The 22,323-nt window shown below is 39.8% G+C and overlaps 1 protein-coding gene across 2 annotated transcripts in view; it reads left to right on the top strand.

Annotated features, from left to right (window-relative positions):
• Positions 1-22,323, top strand: part of SMAD1 (SMAD family member 1) — a 65,052-nt gene that overhangs the window by 18,342 nt on the left and 24,387 nt on the right. For both annotated transcript variants that reach the window (XM_081136426.1, XM_081136427.1), the window contains exon 2: positions 9,311-9,893. In XM_081136426.1, the coding sequence (XP_080992552.1) occupies positions 9,494-9,893 (400 nt within the window). In that variant the 5' untranslated portion in view covers positions 9,311-9,493. The remainder of the gene's footprint in view (positions 1-9,310; positions 9,894-22,323) is intronic.

The following is a 22,323-nucleotide window of genomic DNA, read 5'->3' on the forward strand; positions in this document are numbered from 1 at the left end:
CAATTTCTGAGTTGAGATGACGACAGGTGAAGTTTGTCAGGGTGAAGTAATTAGGACCTGCCTCTCGAAAGGCTGCTGCAGGACATTTTTCCAGGACGAGCCTGAAGTTCAGAACGGATTCAGTGGGACTAAGGAATGTCGTACAACTTTTCCAAGAAGTGGCCAGGAGATGTAGAAAGAAGCCAAGTTTGCTGAACTTTTAAGCGCCTTCAGTCTGCTCAGCTAGACAAAGAGCTCTCTAGTGAAACAAAACAGAGCGGACACTTGCTATTCTATGTGGAATCTCTGTGGCTAAGAAAAAGCGACCCGTTGCCCTGCCCGCAGGCCCCGGGTGTCGGGATGGGAGGCCCGACCTGTGTGCGCTGAGCAGGGCCCGGGAGCACTCTTGTCGGAAAGCACTTTCTAGCAGTGACGCTATATTGAATAACGTACGTGGCCCACCCAAATCTATAAGCCACATACTGTCCTGTCCTTGGAGACTCCTGTAATTGTGACATCCGTACAATCCTTGCCTCTTTTTTTCCAAGGGGGTGCTGCTTTTGAAATCATTTGACTGAAATGTCACAGCTTGCGATTAACTTAAACGTGGTAAGTTAGACTCCAGACCCGACGTGCTGCCCCTTTTCTTTCCGATTCCTGAGATCCCCATTCACCTAACGCTCTGCTGAGAGACCACATCGCAGCTCTCGCTGGCATGTCACTTAAGTCACACCTGGATACTAAGTGGAAGGCGTGTTTTAAAGGCAGCAGTGCCCTAATTGCATTGCTAAAAAGAGGCTTTCAGGAGCTTGTCCTCTCTCCCAGCCTCAACCCTCGATGTCTCCAGCTTTAGGAAATTCATCTCTGAAAAAACACACACACAAATGTTAATGAGAAAATGGCAAGCTAGTTATTGTGTCATCAATCACATGTTTAGAAAGTTGGGAAATGTTTGGAAGTAACCAAAACAAAGCTTGATAGTAAAGGGGTTCAGTAAGGTGAAATTTGACTCTAGGTGTTGGTGACGGCAGGACCTGGCTGATGCTTTGATTTGAGACAGGGCAGATCGCTGTGATCCCCAGTGGATCTTCATATTGCTTCCTTGCATAGGGATTTATTTAAATATGTTTTCTTTTTCTGAGGACTCTGTCAAAGTAGAGTTCCTTTTAGCCCAACTGCCAAGCAGTGAAGTAGTTTGAAAAGTTCTTTTGAATCTGTAAAAGAAATGGAGAGAGGTTTTATCCATTCTCACTTTTTTCTTGTTCTAAGACCCCCACCCCCCTTATTTTGGTTGGTGATGGGTTACATTTGGTTATGTTGGGCTACATTTCACCCCTTTGAAATTGGGAAATGTTGAAAGTCAAGAGCTAACTGCTCTTTTAAAACAGGAAAAAGAAATGCAAAGGCGCTTCACCTGTTTTCTCTTACAATACAAATATTTCAAAGCCAGGTTAGTTCCTAGTTGGGGTAACTGGGGAAAAGAAACATTTGAACAGATTATTTGCTGAAACCAAATCAGAGAGCATTGTTACTTTGGGGTGTCTTTTTGAGACTGAAATAGCTAGAGAAATCCCATCTGTTTTATGTTTGTTGTAATGTTTTTTCATGTACATACATGCCTATGTATAATTAGGTACAGTAAGAGAAATCAAATAACAAAAAAATGTCCATTTTGGAATAATAAAAAATTACATTACAGATCTTCTGGCATGTTCATTTTCGTTACCCTTTTTGATGTTTTAATTTAGCTGTGCATTTTCATCAGGCCTTGAATCCTATCTAATATTGGATAGATGACACATACGTTTTCATAATATTGATGAGTATTGCCACCAGTCACTTTATACAACTTGTCCTGGGGGCTTTTATATCTCCTTGGCATTCTCTACGATGATGTGCTGTAGATATAAAAATACTGAACTACAAAAATCATACCGTTTGCTTGTGACATCTCTGAAGCCCCGCTGTAGCACTTTGGAAGCTCAGGTCTTACTTTTTCCGTTTATTCAGAAGATCATCTGTTTGCGAAGAAAACTAGTGGTATAAGTTAGGAAATGTGCACACAGTTTATTTACTTACTTGGGAATACTTGCCCCCTCCCCAAAGGATCAAACGTTTTTATAGAAAGATAATTTTTATAAAGTTGTCTTTTTTCCCCTTAAATAACTCCTCCAACTCTTAACCATTTTCAAAGTAAAGTTAATCAATACCCTGTGATTTCAGTTCCTTGGTTCTTTTGATCTTTATGCTTTGATGTTTTACCATTAGAGTTAAGATAGAGTAATGAACCAGAGAACAAGAAGTGAATTTTAAAAAGTGCGTCACTTGCTTCATTGAAAATAGATCATTTATCTTCTGTCAGTTACTTTTTTAAAGATACTAGGATCCTGATTTTTCCCCCCAGTCACTTTTTTGGAGCCTATATTTTATGTTTATTTTTATCGGAGAATTTAATTATCCCCTCACTGTTTAATGGGATCATTTATTTTGTCTAGCTCACTGAATTCCATGCCAGTGCAAGATTTGTAAAATGGCACTAATCTGCAGCTACAGAGGACATATGGTCATTATCTGTCCCCTCTCTCCTCATCTTTTTATTGAAGTGTTACCTGGTTTGGAACCCTTGGTAGCTACCCTGCCTTCTTAAAATAATCTACCTTTAGGTACAAATTAGAATAATTTCCTTTTAAAACTTTCCTTGGGAAATTGGGATCTGAAAGACACGGAATGGCAGGGAGTGATTTTGTAGATATTCACGCAGCCGGGTGATTACGCGGCGCTTTACCAGATGAGGCCGAGAGGGAGAAAATGCCCACTGTCGGACAGCTGGCTCCTTAGGCTCCCTCTAAATGTAAAGCGGCTTACACAGCAGTTAAAGGTGTGGTAAATTTTTTTCCTTTTTTTCCTTTTAACGTTAAGGAATACCACATAATTTGCAAAATTAAGTATCCAAGTCAGAAGGCATATTTTTCTCATTCGGCTTCTGGCAGTGCTCGGAGAAGCCCTTCCCAGGGATGGGACCCCACAGGGAAGGGTTCTGAGTGGAGAACCCTGCTTTAAACTACACTTCTATTACTATTACTATTACTATTACTATTACTATTACTATTACTATTACTATTAATTACTATTACTTCTGAAATCAGATCACACTGCAAGTCCAACCTGACATGCAAGTACGGATTGTGTGTGGCTTGAGCTCAAGAAATTGAGTTTTATTGTTTCGTAATTAGCATATTACATATAGAGGCTTTAAAAATTTATTTTAAAGTTAGAGTTTTTCATTAAAGAGTATTTGGAAAGTTTTAAAAAGTAGGGGAGAGAGAAATATTATTAGCTTTCCAAGCCCAGCCACTATTAGTATTTTGTTGTATTTGCGAAGTTGTTTATGTTATATAAATCGCTTTGTGTTCTGCTTAAGGGTTTTCCCTAGTTATGTAGTTTTTATAAATATTTTTTAAACGGATATATAACAGTCTATTGAGTGAATTGTACTATAGCTTATGTAACTATTTTCCAGTTATTAGATATTTCTCTTCTCCAACCCACCCCCCCCAAGTAAACAATGCTCTGATGAAAACCTTTGTACAAAAACTTTTTACCTTTTCTCATTCAGAATAGTTTGGACTAAGTTTCTAAAAGTGAAGTTACTAAAACAAAGATTTTAATATTTTAAGGCTTTGGCGGGGGGGGGGTTTCTTTACTAGATAATGGTTTGGGGGTTTTTTTGGTCAGTGCGAAATGTTTGTATTTGGAGAAGCGGGAAGGAAATCTCTGTTTGCTGACTCATGTTTTTATTTTGCACTTTAAACTGATAAGGCCACTTAACTTTTGACATAAACTAAAGCAGGAAGTACAAAAAGGGGCAGAAAAAAATGAGTTGTCTTGCCAAGGCCATAGTATCATGGACTCATTTGAATTCCTAATGGGAGGTAGATGACCTGTTTGAGTTGTATATAAAAAAAAAAAAAGCTTAACTCAATAAGGCAAAAATTAGTGATCAGCCTCTGTTTTGTTTCGTCTGTGCATTTATATGCAAAGGGTTGTGATCTTGGCCCTTTAACTTTTGTGACATCAAGACATTCACTCCCTAACTGGCCCATGCAGTATTTTAAGGCGGTGTCTTTTGTTTTGGGTTTTTGTTCTCTGTGTGGAGAAGACTTCCTGTATTGAGGATATCACCTTAGCCGTCTTTCTAAAACATACATCTAATCAGGGAGATGCTCTGATTTAAAACTGTCCACTTGTCTTCAGGACAAGATGTATCATATCACAGGCCCTTCACTGTCTTGCCCCTGCCCTTTTTCCCAGTCTTGTATTGTCTCTGACCACCTTGAACCTTAGCATTTCCATTATGTGTCTTTAAAGCTAGCAATTGAGAAAAGTGGTTAAAAGAAAGTGAGGCTCTAGAGTCAGGCAGCATGGGTTCAAACCCCAGTTCTGACATACAGCTGTGCATGTAAACTTTGGGCAAGTTATTCAACTTTTCTACATTTCACTTTCCCTACCTGTAAAATAAAGAATGTGGTAGCATGCACTTCGGAGGGTTTGTTGCAAAGATTAAACAAGTCAGTAGATGTAAAGTGCTTGGAACAGCGTGTCAGATAATGATCGTTCAAAATGTTAGCTCTATTGTTTCACAAAATTCTACGCATCCTTTCAGGCCTGTCAGATCCTTCCTCATTGGCAGAGCTTCCTGCAATCCCTGGAGTTGTCCTCTCTTTTTCTGCTTTTCTATGTTATTTATTACCTGTATTAGGGCTTTTATCACACAGTGTTGTAGTTACCTACTGGTTCTTGCATTAGTATGTGTGCTGCTTCAGCATGTGGACATCTGTGCCTCTGTCCTGTCCTCTGTGTATGTAGCACAGTGCCAGGTACTTAGCAGGCACTCAGTACAGTTTTGTTGAATGAATGTCAATTCGAATAGTTAAAACAAAGGTCTGAAATGGTGGTTCTTAATCTGTCCCCGCCACCCCCAACACACTTTTTAGTATAACAAACCCATTGGTGATAGAGTTTGAAGTAGCCCCAAGTGATTTTGATATACACTCACCCCCTCTGTTTGAAAGTCATTGGCTAAAATATAAAGTAGTCGTCTTTAGAACAGAAGAAATGACATACTGACTAAGAAGAAATATATTCCCTTCATAAATTGTGACTAGAGGACTAGATAGAGGTTGTCTGTCTTGTTTTTTTGCAAAACTAACCTTTAGTAAACGATCCTTTCGATAGGTACACTCTGACCAAGTGTGACTTTTGATAATAGCATCATTTTGTTTCCTGTTTCCTTTCCTATTAAATGAAAATAATTACCAGCTTGAAAAGAACTGGCAAATTTGGATAAAACTCTTTAATTTTAAAAAGGAAACTACTGACTCCCTACAACCTAGTAAATAGTATTTGTATTTGATAATATTTATTCATACTAAATATTGAATAAAGTTAAAGCCCCATACTTGGCCTTCTGATTTCTTCAGGGAGGTAAATCACTCATTAAACACTTATTAAGAATCTGCTGTGTGCCAGGCACACTGCTGGGCTCCAAAGATAAATTCCTTATTTTCTTATAATGAGGAAGACATGTAAGTGACCACAGCACAATTTGCTGAGACAGTTCATAATCATTATCTTTTTTAATTTCTGAGGATCAGTAGTGATTTCCCCCTTTTATTTGTTATTGGTAATATGTACCTTCTCTTTTATTAACTAGTTTTTCTAGAGGTTTATTCAGTTTTATTAGTGTTGTCAAAGAACCAACTTTGATTTTATAGGTTTTTCTCTGTTATGCTTTTTTTCTCTCTTTAATTTCTGCTCTCATTTCCTTCTTCTTTCTTTAGATTTAATTGAACATGTTTGTTTTCTTGTGGTAGATACATAGAACATTGGTTTTCAGCTTCTTTTTTCCTTTCCAATATATGCATTTAAGAGTATACATTTCCCCTTAAACATGGTTTGAGCCACATTCTTACAGGTTTTAATTTGTCATATTTTTATAATTAATAAGTTAAAAAGGGTTTCTAATTTCCACTGTTTTTTTCTTTGACCCATGGGTTATTTAGAAGTACAATTATTTTCAATAACAATATTTTTGTTATTGATTTCTTTCTTATGCTATGATCAAAGGACATATTCTGTATGGTTTTGCTCTGTGTGGAGATTTGTTTTATGGCTCATTATATTGTCATTTTGAGTAAATATTCCATGTGTATTTGAAAGCATTTTGCATTCTACAGTTGCTGGGTACAGTGATATATGTACATGAATTGGATCACATTTTTAAATATGTTGTTAACCTTCTATATCTATTGATTTTTGTTTGCTTGTGTTATCAGTTACTGTGTTGATCTTCCACTAGGTTGTGGGTTTCTCTCTTTATTATTTTAATTCTGTCAGATTCTGCTTTATGTATTTTGAGACTGTTATTAGGTGCATAAAAATTTGATATAGTCATGGTGGGGATTGTGATATATTCATGGTAGATTAACTCTTTTAACCTTATGTAATGTAGCTTTTTATCTCTGATTATGCTTCTTATTTTAAAGTCTGTTTTGTCTGACTGGATAACTTTGCCAGCGTTTTTGGTTAGAATACTCATAGGTATCTTTTTTCACCCTTTTCCTATCAACCTTTCTCTGTCCTTATGTTTATTCTGTGTCTCTGGTAAGTACACTGGTTCAATGGTGCTCCCCATCCTCACTCCCATCTTTTAGTTACATATGTAATATAATCTGTTTATATTTAAGTAATTGCTCATACTTTGGGGATCAGATCTAAAGTATATTATTGTTTATTTGTCCCATCCATTACTTGGTCCTTTTTTTCCCTTTCTTATATTCTTTGTGTTAATCATATATTTTAAAATAATTCTATATTTTTTAACTACTGTTACCCTTTTATGGTTTTTAAAGTATTCTTTCAGTGGTTGCTTTATTATAACATAACTTTAAAACTTATATCCATGATAATTTAATTCTTTACCACAGCCTGGGTAATATAGGGAGCTTAGAACACTAGCTTCATTTAGCCCTTTCTGCTTTGTCTTGTCATGCATTTGAATTGCATATTTTAATCACCAAAGAGAGGCCTATTATTGTTTTGTAAAGTCAGTATTCATTTAGCTTTACCCTTATTTATCCTTCTGGGACTCTTCATTTGTTCCTGCAGTTCCTTGCTTCTTTCTAGGATCTTTTTCCTTCTTCCTGATGAATTTCTGCTGAAAGCCAGTTTTCTCAGATTTTGTTTATTGGAAAGCATCTTTATTTCACAATCATTTTTTTTCTTTGCATGATTTTTCTACTAAGTATAGAACTCTGAGTTACCAGCTACTTGTTTACATTTGGCATGCTAGGATGTTATTTCATTGTCTTCTTGTTTCCATTGTTTCTGCTCAAATGTCGGCTGTCAGCTTTTTTGTGCTTATTTGATTGTAATGTCTTTGAAGAATTTTGTCATAGGTTTTCAGCAATTTTATTGTGATATGACACATCAAAACCTGTAGATTTCTTTGTATTTATCCTTCTTGGGATTTATAGGGCTTCATGAATCTGTGGCTAGATATCTGTTGTCAGTTTTGGAAAAGCCTTGGCCAGTTTCTACAAATATTGTCTCTGTCAGTCTTCTCCCATGACTTTGATCCAGTTTAGTATTTAAATGACTCTAGGCTATATTTCAGTATAAAAACTGGTCTATGTCATTTTTGCCCTTATGGATCTGAACTGAAAGCCTAATGTATTTACGAGGTCCTCCTTCTCAGCAGGCCCTCAACTTCCATTTTTTTTTTGTGTCTCTACTATGAGACTACTGAAATCTCTGCTTGTTCTTTAGCCTCTTTCAGCATGGCTACTAGGCCCTTGAAAAGTAAAGCAGTGAAGAATGCTCAGCTCACTTCATTGCTTTTTCCTTCTCTCTAGCATCTTGGCCCCTCTGATCCTGCATACTTTGGTTGCTCTTCGATGCCTTTAAAAAGCTAGGCTCTCCCCCTCCCCCAATTTGTTTGTATTTTATTCCACTTTTATAGTTATTTTTGGGAAGAGGTTGGTTTGATACATGCCACTGCGTCTTAGCTGGAGTTTGCGTAAAGTTATCCTCTTCAATCTTTCTCACCTTTTGTGCTTGCATCTGGTGTAGAGTAACTAGAAGGTTTAAATGAGACAATGGACGAAAGAATTTGGTCAGGTATATGTTCATGTGCGTCATTCCGTTCATGTCTATGAAAAGCGAATTTGAAAAAGTGTGAACTAAATTTCTTACTTTACATGTCTTGTAGCTCATAGGCATAGGCTTATTAACTGAATAAATACCCTAAAACGTTGCTACATTTATATGGTAGAAACATAATTATCTCTCCTTTTAGCATAAGAAGTACTTGAGGAACAAACTAAAAACATGGTATTTTTTTTTCCTGTTGTTTTCAGTTTTTACTGATGCAGGTGTGTCTTAAAATACATTTTTAGTGCTATGAATGAATCTAAATAGAAAAGATTATAATATCTGCTGAGAACTTAAACTTTTTTACATTAAGATGTCTATTGCTTCTATCTCAGAACTCATGTAAACAGTAACATACTACTCTTTAAACTGTGTCTCAGTTTATTCATCTGTAAAATGACAATGCTTTCTTACCTAGCTGTAAGGATCATTTAAAGGAGTAAATACTGTATATCTGTCTGCTTGGGCTGCCATAACAAAGTGCAGCAGGTCCTTGAATAATGTCGTTTTGTTCAATGTTTTGGCCTAACGTTGATGAGATGCCATAGGAACTCTTGTTTATATCAGTTAGCCTATGGTAAAATTGGGTTCCTTATATGTTGTTTTGCTTAAAGTCGCAGAACCTATCGAAAACGTTAAGTGAGGACTTACTGTACCATAGATTGTGTGGTTTAAACAACAGAAATTTATTTGTCATAGTTCTGGAAGCTAGGAAGTCCAAGACCAAGGTTCCAGCTAATTTGGTTTCTGGTTTTCTCTTCTGGGCTTGCAGATGGCTGCCTTCTCTCTGTGTCCTCACATGGCCTTTCCTCAGTGGGGAGAGAGGGAGAGAGAGAAAGATCTCCTTTTTATAAATCCCCCGGTCCCATCAGATTATGGCCCCACACTCATGACCTCATTTAACCTTAATTACTTCCTTACGGGCTCCATCTCCAAATATAGTGACATTGGGGGTTAGAGTTTTAACATAGGTTTTGGGGGGATGTCGTTCAGTTTGTATCATATCGTAGTGCATAAAAGCACTGAAAATCGTTCATGGCCCGTAGCAATTCTGTAATAAATTGTGGCTTTGTGGTAGAGATGATTTTAAACCTTTCTTTCCCCCTTTTTTCTTTTCTAGGTGCTGACTTTGGGTTACCTTTTGCAACACTAGGAATGGTCATTTCTACTTTTCAGCACCTCAAGACTGAGAAGCTAAGGAGAATCCTATGTAAATAAAGGGAAGTCCCTTCTCTTGTCCTTTTGCATTTGGAGATTCCTTCATTTTACCAAAAACAAGGAGTGCGTAACTAGTGCCATCACCATGAACGTGACAAGTTTATTTTCTTTCACGAGTCCAGCTGTGAAGAGGCTTCTTGGGTGGAAGCAGGGCGATGAAGAAGAAAAATGGGCAGAGAAAGCCGTTGACGCTTTGGTGAAAAAACTAAAGAAAAAGAAAGGAGCCATGGAGGAACTGGAGAAGGCCCTGAGCTGCCCGGGGCAGCCCAGCAACTGTGTCACCATTCCCCGCTCTCTGGATGGCAGGCTGCAAGTTTCCCACCGGAAGGGACTGCCTCATGTCATTTACTGCCGTGTGTGGCGCTGGCCCGATCTTCAGAGCCACCATGAACTGAAACCACTGGAATGCTGCGAGTTTCCTTTTGGTTCCAAGCAGAAGGAGGTGTGCATCAACCCCTACCACTATAAGAGAGTAGAAAGTCCTGGTAAGTGAGTCTTCTCATATTCATGAGTTCAGCAGATTCGTGTTGTTTAAAATATCAAAGTAATTCCTTTTATACATTTTTAGTTGTGATTTTTAAATATCGAGGGAAAATATATATTTGTCAGCCCTTGGATGTGTCATGCATTTTAACAACTTAGTCTTCCCTAGTTAACTTTATTTCTTAGGAGCAGGGGGATGAAGTTACCATAGCAGTAATAATACCTGGAACTTTTTTTTTTTTTTTTTAATCTTCACCTGAGGATATGCTTATTTATTTTAGGAGACGGGAAGGGAGAGAGAGAGAGTGAGAGAGAGAAATGTTGATGTAAGAAAGAACATTGATTGGTTGCCTTCCGTACCTGCCCCCAACTGACTGAAACCTAGGTATGTGCCCTTACCGGGATTCGAACCCACAGCCTTTTGGTGTACATGACTGACGCTTCAACCAACGGAGCCACACAGGCCAGGGCTACCTGGAACTTTTGATAAACTGTTTTCTGTTCTGTGTATTTCTCTAGACAAATTTAGCTGTGATTTTATTACAAGGAAGAAAATTAGGAAAGGAAAGAAGCATGGTGTTCCTATCTATATGCTTGAGGGAAATGCATCTTGAGGGCAGTTGCCAGTGACTTTTATCACTTTGTCCTTAAGAATAGCATCTTTGATCATCTTAAGTGGAATTTTGTTATGACATACTCCCTGTAGAGTATGTCAACAAATTATGTGCTGCTGTAGAATCATTTGATATTATTACTTTATAAGATATTTCTAGTTTTTTATACATCTGGTCCTTTTAGGGGGTATAGGAAAAGGTACACTACTTTAAAATTTGTACGGTTTTGCTCTCAAATTAGAATCCACATCCTAGACATTTGCATCAGTTGGAAAGTCATTAGGCAATCTTAAGCACTTAAATATCTCATTGTCAGGTTGGAACCAATTTTGTTGATGGATTAGTTATCAGTGGCTAGTGGTTACCAAGAGTTCCCAAATGAGGCTCTGTGTTACAGTGACATGCTCCTTCCCTCCCAGAAATTCTGATTCTGGGTTAGCCTAATAATCCATGTTTTTAACAAGGTGGTGCTGATGTAGCTATTAGATTATGTTTGCTAGATCATGTGATAACATGGTTCTCAAATAAAAGGCATTCTGGGCTTTTTTATGGAATATTTAAGACATACAAATAGAGTTTAAAGACTAGGGAATAATATGATAAATACCTTTGTATCCATCACCCAGTTTAAGAAATAAGAGATTACAAGTCAAACTGAAACTCCAGTTAATACCTCTCTGGTCCCATTCCCTTCAGTAACTGCTATTCTGAATTTGATGGTTGGAATTTGATGTTTGTAGCTCCCATCCATGCTTTTATACTGTCAGTACATATGAACCCGTGTTGGTATCTAATATTGTTTTGTGTACATAAGAGTATTACATAATGATATTGGAGGATCCTTCTACAGTTCATTATATTCATTCACCATTATGTGAATGATTTAATTTGTGACTTCCGTACTGTACACTTTAGGATTAACCTGTTGAGTTCTGTGAAAAAACCCCTGGAGATTTTATTGGAATTTCATTTGGGATGGGACTGACATAGTTACACCCTTGTGCCTAATCTTTTTCTAAATTTACCTAGACCGTTTTCTTTAATTTTTCTCCGTCAAGTTCTTGTATATCTTTTCTTAGATTCATTTCTAGATAACTGTTTGGGTTTTATTGTATGTTTTAAATGTAACTTTTGTAAGTTACATTTTGTTATAGTTGCTTTTGTTGGAACTGCACTTAGTTTTTTTCCAACAACTGTTGAATTCCCCTTATTCATATACTACTTACTGCTTGTTATAACGGCTGTGATGTTAAAAAAAACAAAACACAAAAAAACAAAAACTCAGCCCAAAGATACATGGTCTTCTTTAGCCAGAAATTGAGATAAGAGTTTTGGATAGTAAAAAATCGCATATGATACAGTCAGTCATGTGCCGCATAACATTTCAGTCAACAGTGGACCGCACATATGACACTGGTCCCCTAAGATTATAACAGAGCAAAAAATCCCCAGCGCCTGGTGAGAACGCTGCTGTGGTAACTCCACAGCGCCGCGCCTTCCTCACGTGCGTGGTGATGCTGCTGCGAAGAAACTGCACTGCCAGCCCTATAAAAGTCTAACACGTACCATTAGGTACAGTCTGTAATGTTTGATAATGACGATAAGCAACGATGTCGCTGGTTTATATTTACTATACTTTTTGTCATTAAGAGTGTACTCTTTCTACTTTGCCGTGTTACACCGGCAGCTGCCTCACACATCTCACGTTAAAGAGTCTCTCGACTGCACCATTTTCTCCTGTGCTTGATTTAATTTGTGTTGTGTTGCTCATCACGGACCCTAAGTGTACAAGATCCACTGCTGATGTTGCCAGTAAGAGGCCGCGGTGAGTGATTGACCTGAAAATGAAATGAAAGGTGATTTGGGACTCCGAAGGTAGAAAGTCAGTCAGTGATGTCACTGCTCGCCAGGCAGGCATGTCTCATTCTACCACGGCCACAGTCTTGAAGAACAAGACCAACGTGATGGAAGCTGGCAAAGGACCTGCTTCGTTGAGGGCAACGAGACTAACGGAAATTCAGGAAGGGCCTGTGTCAGACATGGAGAAACTTGTAATGGCCTGGATGGAAGGCCAGTCACAGAGCGTATTCCTGTCAACGTCATGATGATCGTGGCCAAAGCAAAAGTTTGTAACGGTGAAAGAAGAAGCTGGACCCGACTACCATGGTGAATTTACTGCCAGCTCTGGGTGGTTTAAAGGATTTAAGAATCGTCATTCATTCCATAATGTGTGAGTGGTGAGTCTGTGAGTGCTGATGTGAAGGCAACTGAAGGATTTTTGGAAACTCTAGATAAGCTGATTATAGAGGAAAAGTACTTGCCAGAGCAAATATTCAGTATGGATGAAACCTCCCTCCCTATACTGGGAATGGATGCCTGGAAGGACTTTGTCCATAAGGAGGCCAAATCCATGCCAGGTTTCAAGGCTCTTAAGGACAGGATGATAGTCTTGCGTGGGGGCAGTGTTGCAGGCTACACATCAAAACCCTTTGTGATCTGACACAGTGAGGACCCCTAGGGCCTCCAAGCGTACCAGTGAGCACATGCCGCTGTGAACTACAGGAGCAGAGAGACGCTATGGATGACCCAGCTCCTCTTCCAAGGTGGCCTCCTGATTGCTCTGCCAGCGTCTATTATTTAGAGAATAACATACCTTTCAAGATTTTTCTTATTGGTGATGCTCCCGGACATCCTCCTTTTCCTGGTGATCTTCCTCACTGTCAAAGTTGTGTGTCTCCCTCCAGACATCACCGCTTTGATCCACCCATTGGATCAAGGAATTACTAAAGCTCTTAAGGCCTGTGACCTGAGGAGGACCTTTGTCCATGCTTTTCCTGCAATTGAGGGAGACGCTGAGAAGACCCTGATGCAGTCTGGAAAGATTACATCTGTGATGTTCGAGGTTCTTCATTAAGAACCTAGCCTGGGTTTAGGGTGATGTCACCAAGGACTGAACCTAGCCTGGGTTTAGGGTGATGTCACCAAGGACTGTATGAATGGCATCAGGAAGAAGACGCTCAGGTTCGTTCGTGACTTCCAAGGACTCGCCGAGGGTGAGGAGCTTGCAGGAATCAACAGGGCTGGGTAACCAACGTGAATGTGGGTGCAGATGAGGCGACGTTGAGGAGCTCCTAGAGGTGGCTCCTGAGGACTTGGCGAATGAGGAGCTGTTGGAAGTAGAACAGGGATGCAGAGCTGAAGGAGAGGCAAGAGAAAAGAAAACTGCAGGAGTGAAACAGAAGAAGCCCCAGGAAAATGAACAGCGAAGGGTTTAGCAGAAGCGTTTTCAGACCACAGCAGGCGCCGTAAGAAGTTTCGAAACATGGACCCCAATGCTGAAAGGTTTGGATGGTGCATTGTCTGGTTACAAGAAAATCTATGAGAAAAAAAGAAACATACTTCTGGAAAGAGTGACACTTCCACAAAAAGAGCATCAGGCAGGTCGTTCAGGAGGAATTCCAGAAGAAGGCATTGTCATCATAGGAGATGACAGCTCCATGGGTGTTACTGTCCCTGAAGACCTTCTAGTGGGACAAGGTGTGGAGGTGGAAGACAGTGATGCTGGTGATCCTGGCCATCTGTAGGCATAGGCTAATTGTGTTTGTGTCTTCGTTTTTAACTACAGTTTAGAAAGTGGAAAAAAAAAAAAAAAAATTTAAAAATAGAAAAAAACTTATAAAGACATAAATAAAGAAAATATTTTTGTACAGCTGTACAATGTGTTTTGTTTTAAGCTAAATGTTACAAGGGTTGAAAAGTTAAAAAATATTAAAATGTTTATGAAGTAAAAAGTTACAGTAAGCTATGTTTAATTTATTGTTGAAGAAAGAAAAGTTTAAAAAATAAATTTAGTGTAGCCATAGTGTAGAGTTTTTATAAAGTCATCAGTAGGGTATAGTAGTGTCCTAGGCCTTCACATTCACTCACCACCTGCTCACTGACTCACTCAGAGCAACTTCTAGTCCTGCAAGGTCCATTCAAGGTGTGTGCCCTATACAGGTGTACCATTTTTTATCTTTTACACTATGTTGCTACTGTACCTTTTCTATGTTTAGATACAGAAATACTTACCACTATGTTACAGTTGCCTACAGTGTTTTTTACAGTAACATGATGTATCTGTAGACTTATAGCCTAGGAGCAATAGGCTAGACCACACAGCCTAGGTGTGCAGTGGGCTGTCCCATCAAGGTCTGTGTAAGTGCACTCTGTGATGTTCACACGACGACAAAATCGCCTACATTTCTCAGAATGTATCCCCTTCATTAAGTGAGGCATAACTGCATGTACAGGTAAGATTATTTAGGTGCATGATGTTAAGAATTTCTCTTTTTGCAAATGTTGCACAGTTATAGGAAAGAGGAAGTTCATGCAGCTTCTGAAGACTATGGCCCTGCGGATGATGTAACAGGTCACTATTTCCTTGGAGTTTTAGTAGCCTTTAGAATCAAGGCTACTCATTAGTGGTTGGCCTAAGTGTGGGTTTTCTTCTTTTTTACCAAAGGAAATGCTGACAGCGGTAAAGGAAGTCATCTGACTGTGGTCTTGAGAAGACCATTCAGTTGCTATCTGCTGCTATTAAAATGGCTTCGCAGAGACTTCCTGCCATTTGGCTTTTTTTTTTTTTTTTATTTTTTTTTTTTTTCACATGGTTCTTGAAAATTATCTCCTGTACTTTGAGCTTCATCAGCTTGAAAGGCCATATTGAACCTGAGCTTGAAATTCTGAGATTTCCATTTTGATCTTTCATGTAACACCCTGTAGTTAGCTTCCAGGTGCTTTCATTTTCAGCAGCGTAATGGCTCCCAGCTGCTTAACAATAAAATGCACATAAAATCCTCCTCACCTGTTGACCGAATGCCGGTTTCTGACTCCGGCTGCTTCAGCCACCATGGCATTTGTCACTTGGTGAATTACACCTTGAAAGGAAAGTCTTTAAATTATGGAAAGGGAGAAGGAATGGGTGGTTGGCCGGGGCTGGGGAGGGGAGTGGGTGTGACCAGGAGAGAGCCTTGGTTGATGGAGCTGCTCCCTGTCTCCACTGTCGTCTGTGTCAGTATTCTGATCATGATGTTGTTCTGCAGGATGTTGCCACTGGGAGAAGCTGGGTAAAGGGTAGGCAGGATTTCTCTCTAGTATTTCTAACAGCTGCATGTGAATCTCCATCGATCTCAATTTAAAAAATAGTGATTCAGGAAAGAGCAGCTAGTTCAGCTCACAGCTCCAGCAATCACACCGGCGCTTTTCCTCTGGACAGCATTGTGCCTGGACATGCAGCGGGAGTGCTCTGTGCACACTACTTATTTTCTCACACAGAATGAAAAAGACATTATGTGCTCGAGGATTGAGATTTAGTAAAATTAATATTTTTAAAAAACAAAAATCAACTTCTTTTTAAAAAATGTGTTTATGTTGTGAATGATTCTACTTGAAACAGTGGTAACAGAAAGTTCTATGTAATTCAAGTTGTTGTTTTAAGTCTTGTGTTATTATGCCCATCTGGAGAAGTATTGGTTTTTCTGAATGGTGGTGTCTAGGAGTCTGATAACTAAAGTTGTAATCCAGATATCAAGGTATGGTCAGTACAAGTGTTTTGAAGATATGGGATTAATTAGCAACAATTTGAACTATAAAAATTAAAAAATGGTTATGACGTATATTAGTCAAGGTTCTCCAGAGAAACAGAATCAATAAGATAGATAGATGATATAGATGATGATATAGATATAGATATAGATATAGATATAGATATAGATATAGATATAGATACAGATATAGATAGATATAGATACAGATACAGATATAGATATAGATATAGATAGATATATACCAGAGGAGATTTATTATAGGATTTGGCTCATGTGGTTATGGAGGCTGAGACGTCTCACGATCTGCTGTCTGTAACCTGGAGAACCAGGAAAGCTGATAGTGTCAGTCCCAGTCCCAGTCCCAGCTCCAAAGGCCTGAGACCCAGGAGCACCCATGTCCAAGGGCAGGAGAAGATGGATGTCTCAACTCAAGCAAAAAAAGAAAAGCAAATCTTCTCTTTCTTTGCCTTTGTGTGCTCTTCAGCTGCTCAGCAAACGGCATGGTGCCCACCTGCATTAATGAGGGCAACCTCTTTACTCAGTCTACGATTCAAAGACCCCTCACAGACACATCCAGAAATAAGGTTTACCATCTCTGTGGGCATCCCTTAGCTCAGTCAAGGTGACACACAGTTAACCATCACTCGTGTTCATCAACACCTGAGTTTCTCTTCAAACATTTATGGCGCATATATAACTCCTCGGGAACTGAGTCTGCCCAATAAAGACTGGCATGTGATTACAGCACAGTGTGCCAGGTTTAATAATGGGAGCGTAGACAGGGGATGCAGCTAGTCTTATAAGCCTGAGTTTGGCCACAAAGAAGCTCACTCAGCTCTCACACATCTGGATCTTGTGTTCCCATCTATGTGGATGGTGCAGATATACATGTATATTTCATTGTATAGAGGATTTAAATCAGCTTATAATAAGACATACAGTAAAGTAGAAAGTATTACTAATAAAGTAGACCAGGGAAAACAAATAAAAATGGGAGGTCAAGACTGAGAGACACATGAGCACATATGTGTCCCATAAGTTAATGTGGTGCAGATACGCTGCTGTGTGTAGTTACATATGTTTCTAGTCCTGGTCTGGATGGTTCTCTAGTACTTTCGGTGTGGGAGATGTGTATTACAGTGTGATGAAGGAAGACTATTTTAAAAGCTCTGAGAGGTACAGATCCAGGCATGGTACCCAAAGGCTGGGTGTTGGGGAAGAGCCACTGAGGCAGTTTGCAGAGGCTCCCTCAGGAGGGGTGCCTAGGGACAAGGAGAATGTCCCACCTGTTCAGTTACTCTTACACAGTTCATCAGGGCTCCACTCTCCGTCCATGTAGAAGTTCTCTTTTGTAACAACTACTGCTTTTATCAACATACAGCCAAGTGGTCTTGGAGCTCAGGTGGTGAATTTTTCTCCTAGATACTGTCGCTGGTGTTTGGCTTTTGTTTGATAATTTCATCATTGTCATTTACAATAATACTAGAACAGATGAAGTAATATAATCATGCATAGAATTTTATACCCAGATTTTTTTTTTAGTGGATTCCATATTCGTAAACTCAAGGCAACATGTAAATTTATTCTGATTTTTTTCATGCATTATTCGTTGGTTTTATGTGTTTTATTAATTGATGGACATAATGGAAAGTTTTAGCAGTTACTATATGTTACTTTTACATAAATTACATACATGTGAAGCAGACATCCGGACAATTACGTGATTTGTTTCTGGGTTGAATTTTTCTGTTGCTAAATCTACTCCAATTTGAAGCTTTAAGACTGTGTGCTACAGATTGTACAAAGTATATTTCTCCCACTTTTGCTTTCCTGACCATTACCCTGTACCTCATTCTTTTTCTGTCTCTGCAACCTCAGGTGGGCAAGACAAGCTATTTTCAGATCTTGTTGGCTCATGCAAAGTTCAGCACGCTTTCACCCACCACTGCTGGCTTATAGGGGCAAAAGAACACTAGCCAGCTAGTGTTAGAAGCAGAACACACACAAAAAACTGATGAAAAAGAACAATTTTGAAAACCGTAGAAAAATATCTGTCATTATAAATGAGAGAAGTAGTGTATACACTGATGGCACTTGTGTGAAAATAAAGAAAAAACCTGGTTAATATTTTTAAGACTAGCTTTGGGTGAGATGATATTGGGACCTGTGAATTGCGCTTTTCGGCGTATTTTGCCCACAGGTGGATCTTCTCAGACGGTAGGGTTGGGAGTGTTTTGTGTGGTTGGAGTGAAGGAGTCACAGGCGACAAGCCCTGTGTGGACAGCACCCTATGCTCTGAGGGACACTTGCAAAAGTGAGAGGAATGGAAGGCCAGGTGGGCTCATGTGGTGATCTTAGGCTGATGGCCTCGGTTTTCCTTCCAGCCTCCTTGGTACTGGATATCAGAAGGCTCAAAGAGAAGATGAGATGTCTTTCCCTGAAATGTGCGTCTGCCTCCTTGTCTTCTTAGCATTTCAAAATGCTTATGTTCTCTTGAAAGACTCGGCGTTGTGCCTCTGCCCTGACGCTTGGGAAAACCAGAATCGTTTGGGGAGGAGACAGGGAAGCAAAGAGAGGATATTTTTTTAAAGAGCTGAGCTGTGGGCAGCTGTAGGACCCATGAGCACTGACTGCATTAACAATCTCAAAGGGCCTGAAGAATGGGAGAGCTAAAAAGCCCACATTTTGTTAATTTGCCAGCTTGGCTGGGAATTCGTGCAGTTCTTAGATGCTGGTTTTAGGATTCGTTTGAGAAGCTGCAGACTCCTGTTTCCCCTGCGTTTAGTCTGTCTGGGCTTCCACTGTGTCAACAGCAGTTCTTCCCCGTGTGGGGGAGATGGGAGATAAGCACTCACCTGCCTCTCACCCGGGCCACTTTGATCCGTGCCCTCAGCAGGCCTTCTCCGTCCCTGTGACCTTCAGCACCGCAGCTCCCTGTGCCCCGACGCGGATCTGCCTTTTATAACACTGCTGGGGCTGCTGAGGGTTATGCACCCAGAAGTAGTAAGTAACTTCCCTGATAAAAGACCTAGAGTCTGGAATCATGGACTGTGTTTAAATAAAAGATGTAGGTCAAGAAAGGACTGTCTGGCAATCCACCCCCACCCCCACCCCAGTCCTTTGAATGGTCATTTTTATGCTTGGAATCTTAGCAGACCTTGCAAGGGAGGTCCGATTTACCTTCTACCCCATCACTGCATCGGGCCTAAAACAGCTCTCTGTTCTTGGTTCTTCACTCTTTCATATGAAAAAGCCACTTGTCTAAGGAGTGGTCTGGCTCTTGGAGTCACATCACCACCACTGACCTCCGGCCTGCTTTCCTGTCACAGTAAGGCAGGGGGACAGCCTGTGATTTTGATAAATGATATTTGGCCAGTTTCTTGTAAACTGAAAGTAAACACATGCATGACAACAAAGTGGAATTGCCTTGTATGTTTTTCCCTTTATGTTTCCCTGTAATTTCCCTAAATTACATCTAGCTAGCTCTGTAGCAGATTCAGCAGTATTTTTTTTCTTTCTTTCTGTGACTGTATCTTTCTTTGGGCATCTAAAAAGTTTATCCAGGGTGTAAGTGGTGTGCCAGGCGGGCATTTATGTAAGATCAACTTAGGAAGCAGTTGCGAGTAAATGCTTTTGAAATATATAACCTGTAGCTTTTAAATAGGAAAAAGAACAGCTAATTTTAAATGAATTGGTTTTAAGAATAAAGAAAACTGATGGGAGCATGTCATAAGGACACACAGGGGTCAGCTTGAAGGGGCAGCCCCTGGCTAAATCAGACAGTTGATCAACACAATAATTGAGGACAGAAGTGAATTATAAACCATTGGGGAATAACAACAGGAGTCCATGCTAATCATAAATAAATAGGAGGGGGCAGGGAGGGCTTTTGGCTTGCAGTAGTGTTTGTTGCCAACTGGTAAATGTGGAATTTTTAGGAAATTCAGGATATATAAAATCATTTAAAGGAGATACATATTTCTTCTTAGTCATAAGTTAAAATATGGTCAGGGAGAATCTCAGGTCAGACGGCCTGGATTAAAATTTTGGCACTTGAGCCCTGGCCGGCGTGTTTCAGTGGTTAGAGTTTCGACCCGAGCACCAAAGGGTGGCAGGTCCCAAAACAAGCAGCTCCTCCCCCCTTAATCAATTTTTTCTCTTTCACAAAGCAGGAGGGTATCTAAAGTTTTTAGTAGTAGAGCTTGTGATCTGAAATGCATGACTTTGGGGTTGATAATGGTAAATTGAGAGAGTCCACACCTGTGCTTCAAGTTTTTATGGACACTTCATTTTTTTTCCCATTGGTCAAACTTCATTGTTGATAAATAGTATCTATTTCATGGAATATGAGAGAGAGAGTGATAGGTAGATAGATTAGGTAGATAGATAGATATTTTAATATGCTTTTATTGATTTTAGAGAGAGAGGAAGGGAAAGGGGACAAGAGAGAGAAACATCAGTGTGAGAGAGAAACATCCATCGGCTGCCTCCTGCACACCCCCAACTGGGGATCAAGCCTGAAACCTGGGCATGTGCCCTGACTGGGAGTTGAACCAGAGACCTTTTGGTGCATGGGATGACGCTAAACCAACTGAGCCACACAAGCCAGGGCTTAAGGAATATATTTAACTGAATCAAATTTGAATTTAGAATAGGAACTAATTATATTCAACTGCAACTAGAAATTAAGCCACGCTGCCAGGTGTGACACCTGGGGATGGTCATTTATGTATCAGTAGCGTCTAATAGATGAGGCACCCTAGGCTCCTCGGACTTAGTGTAATAGTAACTATCTGTCTATGCTTACCACGGCCCAGGAACTTGTTAAAACTAACCTGTGTGACATTGAGAGAGACACCATAGCACAGGGGTTAAGCACCTAGGTTTTGAGGCCAGACTGCCTGGGTTTAAATCCTGTCTTCACTGGTTATTTATACATAGGTGAGTCCCTTCATCTGTATAGCTCAGCATCCACGTTTATAAAATAAAGGTGGTGATAGTCCCTGGGTCAGAGTTGTTAGGAGGGTTAATGAGTTAATATTTGCTACAGCACCAGGCATATATAAGCACTCTATAAATGTTAAATTAAAAAATCTGAGAAGTGTACTGCTGTTTCCATGTTACTAGTAAGAAGTGAGGTTTACAGAATAAATTGGAAATATGGCCAAGTGAGCAAAGGGCACAGTATGGAAACTAGCAGATGGAAACTCCAAGAAGCTTGGGAAGGCTGGATGAAGAGAGGGGTGAGATTGGAGCAGGAATCTGGACTAGGTTGTGGGGTCATAGAGGATGGACTGTGGGTGCATAGCTCACAGATGAGCTATCTGAAGGAAATCATCTGTGGTGTACACAACGGAGCCTGGCCTGGAATGATGTAGGATGTGGAGCTCTCAGAAGTCAAGTACAATTTAGGCTCTCTTTAAGTAAACTTCATGGCTTTTTTTAAAGCTCTGGGATACTGTTCCTGAATACAGTTCATTTCTCTGCTTATATTCAAATGTGTTCAAGCTTGTCTTCTATTAATGTATCTGTGCTCAAGAGTAACTGATACATTCCTAGGAGGAAAAAAATACTACAAAGTTGCTACCTTTAGGCAAAACTATCTTAACTTTTAAAAAGATGGCCCCCTCCCCTCCCAAAAAAACATAAAAGTATGGAAAACAACTTCCACAATCTCTTTCCAGTTTTGTGGTACTGAGTAATGTAGTCCGTTGGTTATGACCTTGATTCAAACCCTGGCCCTCGGTGCAGCAGCTGTGTAACCTTGGGTGTGTTACTGAGCTAGGCTGAGTCTGCTTCCTCCTGTGTTGTGAGGGCTCAGCCATCTGTTGTAAACTCCACACGGGGAGGGACAGTGGCTGGCCTGTCGCCGTCTGCATCTGCAGTGCCCTGCACAGTGCCTCACCTGCAGTCAGTGTTCAGTGGGGTATGTGTCGTGCTCAGTGAACATTAATATTTCAGATCCTCACTACCCGTAAGCAAACAAAAAGATAAAGCGACACCACTCAGGGATTTGGGAATATGGATATATCATTTTAATTTAACATCTATTGAAGGTTTTTGAGAATCTTTTTTTTTTTAGTGTAAAGTATTCCTGACATATCGTGAGATAGGAATTTCACTTCATACGCGCATACTGTTAACATCTAAGTGGTCTTGTCCCCTCCACCACTTTCTACTTGAAAGGTTTCTGTGCAGGTGATTGGGCACACGCTGTCTGGGGCCGTCTG

This window comes from Miniopterus schreibersii (genome assembly GCF_964146895.1).
Source record: "Miniopterus schreibersii genome assembly, chromosome: 4".
Taxonomy (NCBI): domain Eukaryota; kingdom Metazoa; phylum Chordata; class Mammalia; order Chiroptera; family Miniopteridae; genus Miniopterus; species Miniopterus schreibersii.